This window comes from Chrysemys picta, chromosome 1 (genome assembly GCF_011386835.1).
Source record: "Chrysemys picta bellii isolate R12L10 chromosome 1, ASM1138683v2, whole genome shotgun sequence".
NCBI classification, from domain to species: Eukaryota; Metazoa; Chordata; order Testudines; family Emydidae; genus Chrysemys; species Chrysemys picta.
Genome location: NC_088791.1, coordinates 84,599,063 through 84,614,155, shown reverse-complemented (window position 1 = coordinate 84,614,155; position 15,093 = coordinate 84,599,063). Strand labels below are relative to the sequence as shown.

General features: G+C 42.7%; 1 protein-coding gene and 1 long non-coding RNA gene across 6 annotated transcripts in view; both read left to right on the top strand.

The window, feature by feature from the left end:
* CDK17 (cyclin dependent kinase 17) overlaps positions 1-15,093 on the top strand; it is a 167,247-nt gene that overhangs the window by 102,699 nt on the left and 49,455 nt on the right. For 4 of the 5 annotated variants that reach the window (XM_065560760.1, XM_065560754.1, XM_005306517.5 and 1 more), the window contains one exon: positions 2,952-3,116. The exons of the other annotated variant lie outside the window; for it this stretch is intronic. In XM_065560760.1, coding sequence (XP_065416832.1) covers positions 2,952-3,116 — 165 coding nt within the window. The remainder of the gene's footprint in view (positions 1-2,951; positions 3,117-15,093) is intronic. 5 annotated transcript variants of the gene reach the window in all.
* On the top strand, positions 3,130-15,014 carry LOC135974131 (uncharacterized). Its single transcript, XR_010591316.1, has 2 exons — positions 3,130-11,026; positions 11,133-15,014. It is a non-coding gene; the product is annotated as an uncharacterized LOC135974131 (long non-coding RNA).

Below are 15,093 nucleotides of genomic sequence, written 5' to 3'. Positions count from 1 at the left end.
TGGCGCACCGGGCCCTTTAAATCACCGCCGGGGAAGCCGGTCCAGTCTGGCACGGCGTACCGGCTTTTGCCTGTACACCCTACTGGACTGAACCCGATACAACGCGGTCTCACCTATAAGGCGGTCAGTTTTTTTGGCTCCTGAGGACCGCGTTATATCAGGGTAGAGGTGTATTATTAAGCTACCATTTGGATTTTCATAGTTAGCTTTATTATTTGTTAAGCAGTGACACTGAGATCAGAATTATACAAGGCCCAGATGTCTGGTTCCAGACTGAGGATTTTACTGTCTAAAAGATGGACAAAGATCAAATAAGAACTTAACAGGAGACTTGGAGGGTGAAGATAACTTAGATCATTTTTTAAAATAAATTAAGGAAGTGATGGCATTATAATCATGTGGGTCAACATTTCTAGGACTTGGAAAAGAAGTAGATTTTCAGTATAAATTTGAATGAAAAGCTGGATTGAGTGCCTGTTGCAGGTCATTCCGGGCATAAGGAATAACAATGGGAGAAGGTACAAAGATATGAATGAGGGAATTTTGAGCTTGGTGAGGCTGGCATCACTTGTGGATCCAAAGGGCTAATGTAGCATCTAATTAGAAACAAGAATAAAGATTTAGTTGGGACAGAGATGTGCAGAACCTTGAAGATGAGGACTCAGATTACGTCACAAACACATGTACAGCATATTCTCCGACAAGTATCTATTTATGAAAGATGCTAATTGAGGAAAACTGCAGGAAGGTTTGCAGCAGTGCAGGCCTGTCTTTTCACATTCTGTTCACTGTCTAAATTATTTATTTGGACAGTTTTTTCCTAAAGCAGCTGACTGAAAGTGATTTTGTGCTTCTATACTATTCGTGTGGAAAGGCAACTACTTCTTAATTTCATTTTTTTTTTTTAATTTATAAGTACATGCTTGGGCAGCTATGTCCATGTGCTTCTTTCTCACTCCCCTTAAACCTATCATAATCAGATGGCCAAAAGTTTTTACCTCCAAGACATTGATTTAATTTAGTTGCTGGATTTTTGCTGTAATATTATTTTGGTTTGCCTTTGAAACTCTGCTCTCCATAAAATACATACTCATGGCTAAATCCCTTCAGAGAGAGAGTGTATCTGTGTTTCCCAACAACAAGGTTCTCAGTTCCCTTCAGAACCAACATAAGAATCAGCTTCTGGCATAATGGAAAATAGCATCGCAGATTGTGCCCTATCCCAGAAGACGTGTGAACCTTTGTGATGGACATATTTGCCATAGGTGCAGGGAAGAAAGATTTCACAAATTGCATTCAAGCTTCAGTTTCCTATTTGGCAGCACAGTTATCTAGTTCCTGAGTGATTATGCTGTGGTAGAGTTCTTTGATCTAATTTGTTCTTGTTAATAACATACGTGTAACTGCAAGAAAAGTACCAGTTAGGGAAAAAGAAAGTTGATAGAATCTATAAAGAGACCAACAGTGTACTTAACTCGAGTACATAGGTGCTATTCATCTCTCCAACATTTAAGTATGCATTGCTGTGTGCAATATGTTATGAAGAAACATCTAATTTTATAAATCTTAGGGTATTTTATATTAGAGGGCAGGAGTGTGCCCTGTGTAGTAAAGATTATATCCATGTATGTTTGTTCCATGATTAATGCATTACTATATTACTGGGGAAAAGTGTTTAAATTGACAATATTTCTCCATTAATTTGGTAAATTAATTGAGTTGTCCGGTGTTGTTGTTATCTGTTGTATGATGATATTGTGAATGATTATTATAAGATATATACAAGGGAATAGAGTTGAGGTTGCTGAGGGAACTGTAACTCCTCCCTGACTTTTGTCTGATTGCAATATCAAATATAACATTGTTGAAATAATTTTGTACACTTCTTTTCCTTGTATTTTTTAGAGAAAATTAAGGTTGAAAGTATGTGTAAATAATTTAAGGATAACAATACTTACAAGAACAGTCTTTTTACTGTGAGTAAATGCTGTGTTTGGTTCTGATCTTCCCATCTGAAAAGCCAAAATAAGTCTGACATTCCTGTTACATATTCTGATGTTATAATGTAAGTGGTTAATAGACTTAATTGTGGCATTGCTACTGTGGTCTGAGAGTGGTTTGGTAGACTTTCAGCTAAAGCTTACAGTAAATCCTCGATTTCAAATCTACTAAGAGGAGAGGGGCTGATAAGCCTCTGAAGGCTCGCTGGTGAATTTGCAGGAGCCGCTCTATGTTTTTTGCCGCCCCAAGCACGGCAGTCAGGCAGCTTTTGGCGGCGCGGTCCGTTGGTCATGCAGATTCGGTGGCATGCCTGCGGGAGGTCCGCCGGTGTCGCGCCTTCGGCATCCCCGCTGCCGAATTGCCACCGAAACCGTGGCACCGGCGGACCTCCCGCAGGCATGCCGCTGAGGGCAGCCTGACGTCTGCCCTCATAGCGACCGGCAGGCCGCTTCCCTGCCACCCCAGGCACGCGCTTGCTGGAATTTGCCCCTCATGCAAACTAGAAGTTGCAAGGTTCATATAAACATGATGGTGAAGATGAAGCCATTGCTAAGTAAGCTTAAAGGAAATAAATATCTATGCAAACTTTAAATGGGTATCTTCTGGTCTGAAATCTGCTTTTGATGCTTGGAATTTTTGGTTTTATGGTTTTTGTGGCGAGTGTTTTTTGTGGAAAACCTACAGTTGTTAAAGAATTGACCCAACTTCAGATGTTGTGGATCTTCATGCAAGCTCTGGAGTGTTTAACATTTTTTTGTCTGTAATAGTTTTCCAGTAAGGGAATTCCAGTAATACTGTCTTCTCCAACTATCTTCAATACTGAAAAAGTAAAACATCCAGTGAGTGGAGATTATCTGCATAGTAACAATTTTCTCTTCTTTTTCTTCTGACATGTTCCTGAATCTCTCACTTGTTCATCGGGATGAACATTTGGGCCTTGTGAATTATAGAGCCTATTGTGAAGAATGGCAGGCCTCCGACGTCTCACAGTATGCACTCATTTCTTCACCAATACACGGGATCTTTCAAGAAGCCCCCTTTACGGAGACCACATAGCGTTATAGGAGGCAGCCTTGGCTCTTTCATGGCAATGCCTAGGAATGGAAGCAGATTAGGTAATTTACTATTTTGGTCATTTATATATTAAGATATCCATATTGTTCTTCACAGCAGATACAGTTCTTATACTTTAATTCTAAAGCTGTTCTGGGAATGCAAAAGTATTGCTAAGGTTGTCATAGAAACAAGACTTTAAATTGTTGAATGTCTCATTTAAGATTTTAAAGAAGACAATTGAAAAAAAGAGCATACAGGGTGTTATTTCACGGAAATCGCCCACGTATCCCTTTAATGACATGTGTAACAGTTACAAAACATTATCTATTTTAGTGATGTCTAAGGTACCTATGACCACAGTATTTAAAAACTTACAGAAGGTACATTAATTGAATATGCCAGAAATTATGGGTTCTTTGGCTATTTGGGTTGGGAAAAAATGTGGTATGTGTTTAACTTTTAAGAAATCTAAGCAAAGAACTGTCAGTTAATTCTTTTAATCATAATCACAGTTTGTGTAAATCTTTTTGTTGTGATCTCAGCAGTTTTTGTGTTCTTACTCTTTGGGGCAAATAATGATTTTTTAAAAAATTTGTTCAGTGGTTTGTTATATTGCTGGCCCTAGGCCACCATTAATTTCGCACACTGGCAAAAAAAAGCCAATTGCTATGAGCACTTTGTAATAATTTAAATTATTTTTATTGTGTTCTTAGTTGGTACTAGGGCTGTTGATTAATCGCAGTTAACTCACACGATTAACTAAAAAAACTGTTAATACAATACAATAGAATATTAATTGAAATGTATTAAATATTTTGGATTTTTCTACATTTTCAAATATATTGATTTCTATTACAACACAGAATACAAAGTGTACAGTGCTCACTTTATATTATTTTTGATTAAAAATATTTGTGCTGTAAAAATGATAAACAAGAAATAGTATTTTTCAATTTACCTCATACAAGTACTGTAGTACAAGTAATACATACAAGCGATCTCTTTATCGTGAAAGTACAACTTACAAATGTAGATGTTTGTTTGTTTGTTACATAACTGCACTCAAAAATAAAACGATGCAAAACTTTAGCGCCTACAAGTCCACTCAGTCCTACTTCTTGTTCAGCCAATCGCTAAGACAAACAAGTTTGTTTACATTTATGAGAGATACTGCTGCCTGCTTCTTATCTGGCATGTAACTACCTTGCGACGCTGGCTACAACGGTGCCATGTGAATGCCTGTTCTCACTTTCAGGTGACATTGTAAATTAGAAGTGGGCAGCATTATCCCCTGCAAACTGTAACCAAACTTGTTTGTCTGAGCGATTGACTGACCAAGCAATAGGACTGAGTGGACTTGTAGGCTCTAAAGTTGTACATTGTTTTATTTTTGAATGCAGTTATTTTTTGGACATATATTTACATTTGTAAGTTCAACTTTCATGATAGAGATTGCACTACAGTACTTGTATTAGGTGAATTGAAAAATACTATTTCTTTTGTTTTTTACAGTGCAAATATTTGTAATCAAAAATAAATATTAAGTGAGCACTGAACACTTTTTGTATTCTGTGTTGTAATTGAAATCAATATATTTGAAAATGGAGAAAACATCCAAAAATATTTAAATAAATGGTATTCTATTATTAACAGTGCGATTAATTGTGATTAATTTTTTTAATCACATGATTAATCGCAGTTAATTTTTTTAATCGCTTGACAGCACTGGTTGGTACTAGAAAAAAAGGATCAATTGAGAATTAATGCAAATTTTATGAATTTTTTTGCGCTTCTCCTTTCACTTCTGATCCTAGTGCCAAATGAAAGTGGTATTCAGGCAGGTTCCTCCAAGGCTAGAACTGTGCATCTTTGAGACTAGAGCAGAACCATCTGTATTTTACTGTGTTCTGTAATATTAACTGTTCCCTTTCAGCCTTACCTTTCTGCTCTCTGCCTCTCCCTCCTAACCACACAGTACAGAGTGTTTCTGCCTCTGACTGTGGAACTGTGCAGCTGGTCCCATCATAGGGAAGAGTAGGATTTCCCTCCTCTGCACAGTCTTCAGGGATCACTTCCTGATGTAGTCTGAGGGCGTCAAATGCCCATACTTTTTGCATAGCTAGGCTTTGCTTGAGCTGAATGAGGAGCAGCCCCATGCATCTCATGGAAAGGCAGAGTGTAAATATTTAATTCTATGTAGATAATTCATTTGTGTGGATAGATGCAAAGAAGTCAACTGGTTTGTCAGATGTAACATTTAAATTCTGTACAATAATAGGATTAATGTACATTTTTGGATATTGTACTTTTTTATGAAAAAATACTTATTTCTAAAATTGTAGGTTTTCTCTATACATGAGTTGTGAGGAAATACCTGATTCTTCAGACTTTCACTACAAATGTTTAACTAAATCATTAGTTGCATAAGAGAAAATACTTCATGAACATTTATCTTAGAACAGCTATTTTCTAGCCGAAAAGTTGTAGTAGTATTGTGGGGGAATGTGTGTCATTGGCTTTATTTTTGAGGTGGCTGTTAACTTTTCTATATTAAAGTGGAATTCAAAATCTGAGAATCTTAAACTCTGGGCATTATTTTTTGCATTGTGTTGAAGTAAAACTTGTCTGTATTTTCATAGCTACAGCATGGTGGATATGACAAGTAGGAGCTAGAAGAAGATGCTGGGTACCAATTTTTTTCTCCAAAATAAGAGCTCTTTAGACCTAACCAGCAGCTACATAATTATCTTCTTGAAATAACACATGCAAGACAATTTTCAGAGCAGTTATTGCTTCTTTACATGTAAAGTGATGCTGCGAATACATCAGTTAACATGTTAATCTTGCATTCTGTAATTAGCACTTCATGGACCTTTGAGTAACTTATTTTTAGTTATCTCTATCTCCTACAATTTGCTGTCTCCTTTTATCTCTGTCCCTCCATACCTGGGTTCTTTGGAAGTTTTTTTTTCTTTCTTTCTGAGATTAACTCCCCCACCCCCACCCCCATTTCACGAATCAGTGAAAGTTTAAATTAATTACATGCTAGCTGGCAGCATGTCCCAGGATTAGTGTAACTGCGCCTGCTCTTTCTTGTCTTTTCTTTGTCTTTCCATCCTTTTCTGCTGCCATATTGGATGATCATAGTTCAGTGGGATAGTGACATCCTCGTCATTGGAAGTGTGATATCAGAAATGAATCATGCAAACACACGCACCCTTCATCTTTTACTTCTCCTTATCCTTCCCTTTTTTCCACTTCTTCTCTTCATTTGTTCCTCTTTCCCACTAGTGGGATAATAACATTAGGAGGAAAATCATCCGTGGAACAGTCCAGCACAAAACAGTAGCCTTTAAGGAAATGTTGACTTGATTAAAAAAAAAAAATGTACTGGAATTCTACATCCACAGGTTGTTTGCTTTTGAATGATACCATTCACATAAAAATTGTTGGCGAAACATTGGTGGGTTTTTTCCCCTTGGAGTACATGAATTCAGACTGCAGTGTTAGGGTTGCAGACGTAGTAAGATAATTTTTTTGTAAACAGCTTGTTCCCTTTTGAAGCTTTTCTGTTGGTCTTAGGTTTTATTAAACCTTATTTTTTTCTGAACCTAAATCTGACTAGGAAGTGTCATTTTATTCATAGTCTCATAGACTTTATCTTCGTAATGTATTAAAATGTTTGTGGCCATTTTGATTTGATGTTTGTCTTTCAAATCATATGAGGTTTATAAATGGTGAAGACTCCTACATCTTTGCCATCTTGCATTGGCATGGATTATGGGAATTCTTCGAGCGCTTGCTCATGTCAATTTCATTCTATATGTGTGCATGCCCGCGTGCGCGGTCGTCAGAGATTTTTGCCTTAGCACAGGGGTGGCCAACCTGTGGCTCCGGAGCCACATGCGGCTTTTCAGAAGTTAATATGCAGCTCCTTGTATAGGCACCGACTCCAGGGCTGGAGCTACAGGCACCAACTTTCCAATATGCCAGCGGGTGCTCACTGCTCAACCCCTGGCTCTGCCCCTTCCCGTGCCCTCCCCTGAGCCTGCCACGCCCTCGCTCCTTCCCCTCCCCGCAGAGTCTCCTGCACACCACGAAACAGCTGATCAGGAAGAGTGGGGAGGGAGAGGAAAGCGCTGATTAGCGGGGTTGCCAGTGGGCGGGAGGCGCTGGGAGTGGGGGCGGGGGAGCTGATGGGCTGCTGACGTATTACTGTGGCTCTTTGGCAATGTACATTGGTAAATTCTGGCTCCTTTTCAGGCTCAGGTATCCGTAGGGTAGGCTGTGGCGCCCCCTTGAGTGCCGTGCTCATGCATCGCTATATCAGGCATCACCAGTCCGACGCCCTCTCAGTTCCTTCTTACCGCCCACTGTGGTTAGTCGGAGCACCTTTCCTTGCATAGCATGGGCTAGCGGTTTTGTCCCTTCTGACTTAGTGTTAAGTAGTTGTTAAGCGTGGTTAGAAGTTAGAGTCCCAGTGGGGACTTTGCCCCAGGTGGGTCTGCCCTGGTCTCCGGGGTTTACAGTCCACGCAGGGCTTAACAGGACTATGCCTGTAAGTGACCCCCACAGCAGCTGCTTCAAGTGTTGGGGGGAATCGCATGTGAAGGACAAGTGTCGTATTTGTAAACATTTTCACCCTTATTGGAGTGTGTGTGGCACCGCTGATTTGCCGCCACCTTGGAGCAACAGTTGATGGCACTGGCGGTCAGGGTAGAGGAGACAATGCCCACCCCAAAAACCACTTCTCCTATGTGGGGAAGGTGTGCTCAAGAGCAACGCCCCAGTCAACTCCCTGGATCCACCTTGTTCTTTCCTTGACTGTCTTCATCCCTACCATTTGGCCTGGTTGCCAGTCACCTCAGTCTGCTGGGTGCTGGACATAGTATCTCAGGGCTATACTCTGCAACCCCTTGTTCAAAAGGTCAAGAACCTCCTGCACCTGGGGGTAGTGGAGGAGGTCCCTCGGGACATGAAAGGAAAGGGAGAGGTTCTATTCCCGCTACTTCCTAATCTTGAAAGACCCATTCTGGACCTGCGTTGCCTCAACAAGTCTCTCAGAAAGTTGAAGTTTCGCATGATTTCCCTGGCCTCCATCATCTCTTCCCTGGATCCAGGAGACTGGTATGCCACTCTCGACTTCAAGGATGCTTATTTCCATATTTCAAGGTCACAGGCGTTTCCTCCATTTCATAGAGGGCGGACGCCATTTTCAATTCATGGTGCTGCCCTTTGTGCAGCGGAACCTCGATCTGGTGCATTCCACCTTTCGCGATCTGGGCCTGTTAATAAACGAGAAAAAATCCACCTTAATGCTGGGCCAGCAAATAGATTTCATTGGGGCAGTTCTAGACTCCACGTGAGCCAGAGCCTTCCAAAAGTGCATTTTCAGGCCATGTTGGACCTGTTCTCCCATGTGAAGAACCACCTGCTCACCACGGCTCACACCTGCTCACATGTACATACATGGTCAGTCATGCCCAGCTCCATCTCCAGCCTCTGCAAGCATGGCTGGTGTCGGTCTACATACCCAACAGGCACGACCTAGACCGGGTAGTCAGGATGCCGGATCACATCCGGTCATCCCTGGATTGTTGGTTGGACCCTGGGTCAGTATTGGATGTAGTTCCCGCCCTGGCCCCATCGCTGACCCTGGTCTCCAATCTTCAGACCTGGGCTGGGGAGCCCACCTTGGCAAGTTGAGCACCCAGGGCCGCTGGCTGTAGGACAGTTTGGCCCTCCATATCAAGGTCAGGGAGCTTAGAGCGATTCACCTGGCCTGCCAGGCTTTCTTGTCCACCTGAAGGGCAACGTGGTGCAGATCCTGTTGGACAATGTCTCCATGATGTATTACATCAACAGGCGGGGCGGAGCCAGGTCGTCAGCCCTTTGCCAAGAAGCTCTCCGCCTTTGGGATTTTTGTGTGTGGCATGCTATTCATCTGGTAACTGCAGACTGCCCGAAACCAGGAATGTCTTAGCAGATCATCTCAGCAGGACCTTCTCGTCTTGCCACAAGTGGTCGCTCCATCCAGAGGTGGTCAGCATAATCTTCTAGTGGTGGGGGACTCCCCAGATGGACCTGTTCACATCCAGGCAGGACAGGAAATGCCACGTGTTCTGTTCGATCTGGGAAATGGACAGGGGCTCACTATCAGACGTGTTTCTCATCCTGTGGTCGGAGGCTCTGTTGTATGCCTTCCCATCAATGCCGTTGATTTACAGGGTCCTTGTGAAGATCAAGCAGGACAGGGCAAAGATTATTCTAATAGCCCCCGAATGTTGCTGAGCCTTTCAATAGCCATCCCGTTGCAGCTGCCCCTATGGACTGATCTGCTATCCCAGAACCATGGCAGCCTTCTGCACCCGAATCTGGCGGCACTGCACTTGACAGCATGGCTACTGCATGGCTGAGCGCGGACGAACGGGCATGCTCTCCCCGTGTTCGACAGGTCTTGCTGGGTAGCAGGAAACCCTCCACCGGAGTGACTTACCTGGCCAAATGGAAAAGGTTTGCGTGCTGGACCTCCGAACGGCATCTCTGGGCTGAGCAGGCTTCGCTGCAGGAGATCCTGGACTATCTGTTGCACCTCCAAGGTTTGTCCCTGTCATCGAACAAGGTCCACCGAGCCACTATCTCGGCTTTCCACCCTCCATTCCAAGGCAGGTAGATCGACCCGTGTGTCCGGGATTCTATCTCTCCATCAGACCTGAATCTTGTGCTGTCGAGCTCATGGGGCCTCCCAGCGATTCTGGCTTCCTGTTCTCTCCTGCTTCTCTCTTGGAAGATTTCATTCCTGGTTGCGATAACATCAGCTCGCAGGGTGTCCAAAATCAGGGCACTTACTTCAGAACTGCCCTATAGAGTCTTCTACAAGGATAAGATCCAGCTGTGACTGCACCCAGCATTTCTGCCCAAGGTCGTTACCCAGGTTTATACTGGCCAGGACATATACTTACCTGTCTTCTTTCCAAAGCCTTATACGTCAGATGAGGCGCACATCTGGATGTCAGGAGGGCGCTGGCCTTCTACATAGATAGAACAAACCCCTTCCGTAAGTTAATGAAGTGGCAGACAGAATGAAATATGTCTGCTCAGAGGATTTTGTCCTGGATCTGCTACTGCTATCAGCTGGCAAAGGTGCCTCCACCGGCAATCGTGACAGCACACTCGACTAGGGCACAAGCATTGTCAGCAGCCTTCCCGGCACAGGTACCAATCCAAGAGATCTTTAGGACCGCTACCTGGTCGTCTGTCCACATGTTCGCGTCTCATTATGCGCTTACTCAGCAAGCTCAAGATGATGCTGGCTTTGGCAGAGCAGTGCTGCAAGCTGCAAGACCCTGAACTCTGAGCCCACCTCCATGGACATTGACTGTGAGTCACCCAGAATGGAATCGATATGAGCAAGCACTGGAAGAAGAAAAAACGATTACCTACCTTTTCATAACTGTTGTTATTCAAGATGTGTTGCTCATGTCCATTACCTATCCTGCCCCTCTGGTGGAGTTGCCGGCAAGAAGGAACTGAGAGGGTGTAGGGCCGGCGGCACCTGATATGCTGACGCATGAACGTGGCACTCAGGGGGCGCCACAGTTGACCCTACAGATACTGCTATGGCAAAAATCTCTGACGACCGCGCACGTTGGCCCGCGCAGACCTAGAATGGAATGGACACGAGCCACACATCTCGAAGAACAACAGTTATGAAAAGGTAGGTAACCGTTTTTTATGTATTATGGTAGTGTCTAAAGGCCAACCAAGGATGGGTTCCCATTGTGTAGTGGCACCATGCAAACACAGAATAGTAAATGTAAGCTCTTTGAGTCAGGGACCAGTCTAAATAGACAAAGGCTGGGGCAGGGGGTATAAAACAGAAGCAGAGTGAACAATGTGAGGTATCAAATGCTCTGTTAGTTCTGTGGTGTATATGTGTATGGAGGTTTTTTTGGTGAGGGGGAGCTGTGTGAGTTAGGAAAGGATCAGCTAAATGGAAAGAAAAGGGGATAGGTCAAGGGAAAAGGGGGCAAGAGCGGCAGGTATGGGGTGAAGAGATGGAGGGTGGGGGAAAGGTTGGAGCAAACAGGCAATCGGCACAGGGCAGAGAAAGTCCAGTTAGAACCATACAAAGCTTTTTGAATATCGCAAGTATCAAAGGTCCCTACCTTGGCTGCTTCTGCTCCTGGCAGCAGGAGTCTCCAGCTGGCTCCATTCTGCAATTTTCTCCTAGGTTCACAAGGGGGAGGCACCCCCTAGTGCCCCCTATGCGTGCAGTGGTATCTCCTCCACAGTTCTGAGTCCAAGAGGATGCTGAGGGGATAGGTGGCACTAGCTCAGTCCCATTTCACCCCTTCCCCCCTGGGCAGCAGTCCACGCTTTGGTTTCTTCTGTCTCTACTAGCTGGAGTCTCTGGCTGGTTGCTATCTGCACTTTGCAGTGTCATGTTTTTCTTGTGCTGTCCCTATTACTGTAGCAGCAGAGAAGTACTGTACATCATGGTAATCGAATTGCAATTACTTTTGTGACCTTTAATTGTCACAGTGCTGTCACAGAAGAAGCACCATGCAGGAGTTACCCATCATCTGCATGGGACCCCAGTAGGTCCATATACAAGTTTGTCAATCCTTTGTTTGAGTGAGAGTTTCCTCACCATACAGTAGAATTTAATTAATATGAACTAGGTTTCCGTTCCATTTCAGAGAGAGAGAGGGGAATCCATTAGTTTTGAAACTTTACTAATGGAAAGCACTGCTCACCACTCTTACCAAGTTACCAACTCAATTTGTCATATCCTTGTTATTGTTTAAAAAAATAAACAACTAATTGAAAGGTACGTTGGTTGGTTAGTGTATCTTGGAAGGAATCAAATGTGGAAGTCACAGTGACTTTCAGCAGCAGGACGGAGGGTGTAATAATGGAAGCTTGAAAGAGGGTGTCATGACTTACTACTGACTGATAATGGATATTAATTTAGCTCAGTTGGTAGAACTTTCCCAGTTCAAATTTCTTCTGGGATGGATTGCTTGCAAATTAAATGAGGGTATTCCTTCCTTTTAATTGCACTTCCTCAATTCCCATCCTGTATCCTAATTACTAGTCTTTCATGCCAAGATTTGATTATCATTTGCTTATTTACAATTGGGTATGTACAAAAAATTAACATGAATAGCTAAATAGAGAGTTGCTGCAGATGTCAGTGAGCCCAATCTGATTAAAAAAAAAATCCTATTTCTATCACAGAAGTCTTGAAGACCATAGATGCTGGTTTTGGGACATACCAACCTATTCAGAGCAAAGGTTAGCCCAAATAGGTTATATAGCCCAATGTTATTTGATCACCTTATGAAACTTGTCAAATGCATGCATACAGAGTGATAGTTAAGGTTAACATTAACATTCCTGGCTTTTCTAGTTTTAAAACCTCAAATGTAAGATTGCAGTAATTTTTTTATTGAACACACAAAAAATCCTCATTTAAGGGTTTTATTGACAAAAGTACGCCTTTATACCATAATATAACAAAGCCAAGGTTTTCAAAAATAGAAGCCTAAAATGTTCATATTTAGGGCATGTCTACACTTACCTCCGGAGCGATCGATCCAGTGGGGGTCGATTTATCGTGTCTAGTGAAGACGTGGTAAATCGACAGCCGAGCACTCTCCCGTCGATTCCGGTACTCCACCGGAGCAAGAAGTGTAAGCGGTGTCGACGGGGGAGTGTCAGCAGTCAACCTACTGCAGTGAAGACACCACGGTAAGTAGCTCTAAGTACGTCGACTTCAGCTACGCTATTTTCGTAGCTGAAATTGTGTGACTTAGACCGATTTAGCTCACCCCCTCTCCAGTGTAGACCAGGCATTAGGTACCTACTATTTTTATTAATGACATGGAAGAAAACACAGTCATTAGTGATAGTTTGCAGATAACACAAAATTTGGTGGAGTGGTTTGAAAAGAGCAGGTTACGGATACAGAGCGATCTGGATACTAACCTAGGTTATACTTATACAATGGGGGACTCTATCCAGGGAAGCAGTGACTCTGAAAGAGATTTGGGATCATGGTTAATAATCTGCTGAACATAAGCTCCCAGTGTGATGCTGTGGCTAAAAGGACTAATGTAATCCTTGGATATATAAACAGGAGTAGGAGTAGAGAGGCTGTCTCAACTCTGTATTTGGCACTGGCGCAACTGCTGCTGGAATATTGTGTCCATTTCCGGTGTCCGCAATTCAAGAAGGGTGTTGATAAATTAGAGTGGGTTCAGAGAAGAGCCACAAGAATGATTAAAGGGTTAGAAAACATGCCTTACAGTGAAAAACTCAAGGAGCTCAGTCTGTTTAGCTTCACAAAGAGATGTTTAAGGGGTGGCTTGATTACAGTCTAGAAGTACCTATGTGGGTAACAAATATTTAATAATGGGCTCTTCAGTCTAGCAGAGAAAGGTATAACACGATCCAGTGGCTGGAAGTTAAAGCTAGACAAATTTAGACTGGAAATAAGGTGTAACATTTTAACAGAGTAATTAACCACTGGAACAACTTATCAAGGGTTGTGGTGGATTCTTCATCATTTTTAAATCAAGATTGGACGTTTTTCTGAAAGATCTGCTCTAGGAATTATTTTGGGGAAGTTCTATGTCCTGTGTTATTCAGGAGGTCAGTCTAGATGATCATAGTAGTCCCTTCTGGCCTTGGAATCTATTGATAATTATGAAAGTTCTGAGACCAACAGTTATACTGCAGATAATATTTTCAATAATCCCTTCACATCCACAAGCAATAATTTTTCACATAATTCATTATGGACTGTTTTAAACAAAAAAGCTCCCAACTCACCAGAAGGAGTGATATATAGAGCCCTACAAATCCATTGATAACCGCTTTACATCCACAGACCATTTTTGTGGATCGGTTGTGGATACAGATTTTGTATCCATGCAGGGCTCTAGTGATATATATTCTACGGATATGTCTATACTGCAGTTAGGCCACTGTGGCTGGCCCATGCCAGCTGACTCTGGCTAAGGCACTCGGGATAAGGGGCTGTTTAATTGCAGTGTAGATTGGGCTTGGGCAGCCAGAGCTCTGGGGCCCTCCCACCTTGCAGAGTCATGGAGCCTGGGATCCAGCTCAAGCCCAAACGCCTACACCATAATTAAACAAACCCTTAAACTGAGCTCCACGAGGCCGAGTCAGCTGGCACAGGCCAGCCTCAGGTTTTTAATTGCAGTGTAGACATACCTTCACAGACTCATGAAAGGGGATTAACATGGACTGAGATGCTTGCTCACCTCTTTGGAAAATCTAGCTGCTGATTTAGTTGCCTGATTATGTAATTAAGATTCTAACGTTTAGGCATCCATTTCTGAAAGTCCTGAAATATCTTTAGCTCACAACAAGGTGCCTCTAGGTTTTGAACCTGAGGTAAATATTTGTCAAATGTTTCCTGCATGCTGCCTCGTTATGGAAGAAGAGCAGCTCCTTTACTTTCATCCAGTCCAAATCATGAAGGTGAAATACTGTGAACATACCATAGTAGCTTGGATTTTATTAGAATCCAACTTATTCATGTATTTCCATATCATTGCTAAATTCATCCCCAGGAGACAGTTCATCTTCATGTCAGTATCATGTTTTTTATGAATCTGTGTGTTTCACTGAAGCACTTTAAGCCTAAATCCACATTCTATTTTGTGTGTGAATCAGCTACTCTTTTTATACCAATTTTCTATCCTGTAAAAGGAACTATAGCAGGGGTTCTCAAACTGGGGGTCAGGACCCCTCAGGGAGTCACGAGGTTATTACATGGAAGGTCGTGAGCTGTCAACCTCTACCCCAAATCCCGCTTTGCCTCCAGCATTTATAATACTGTTAAATATATTAAAAAGTGTTTTTAATTCATAAGGGGCGTCACACTCAGAGGCTTGCTATGTAAAAGTGGTCACCAGTAAAAATTGAGAACCACTGAACTATAGAGTCTCCTGGTCTGAAGAAGAATTTGATCTTTTCAAAACTTCAGTCTTGGCAGGTTCT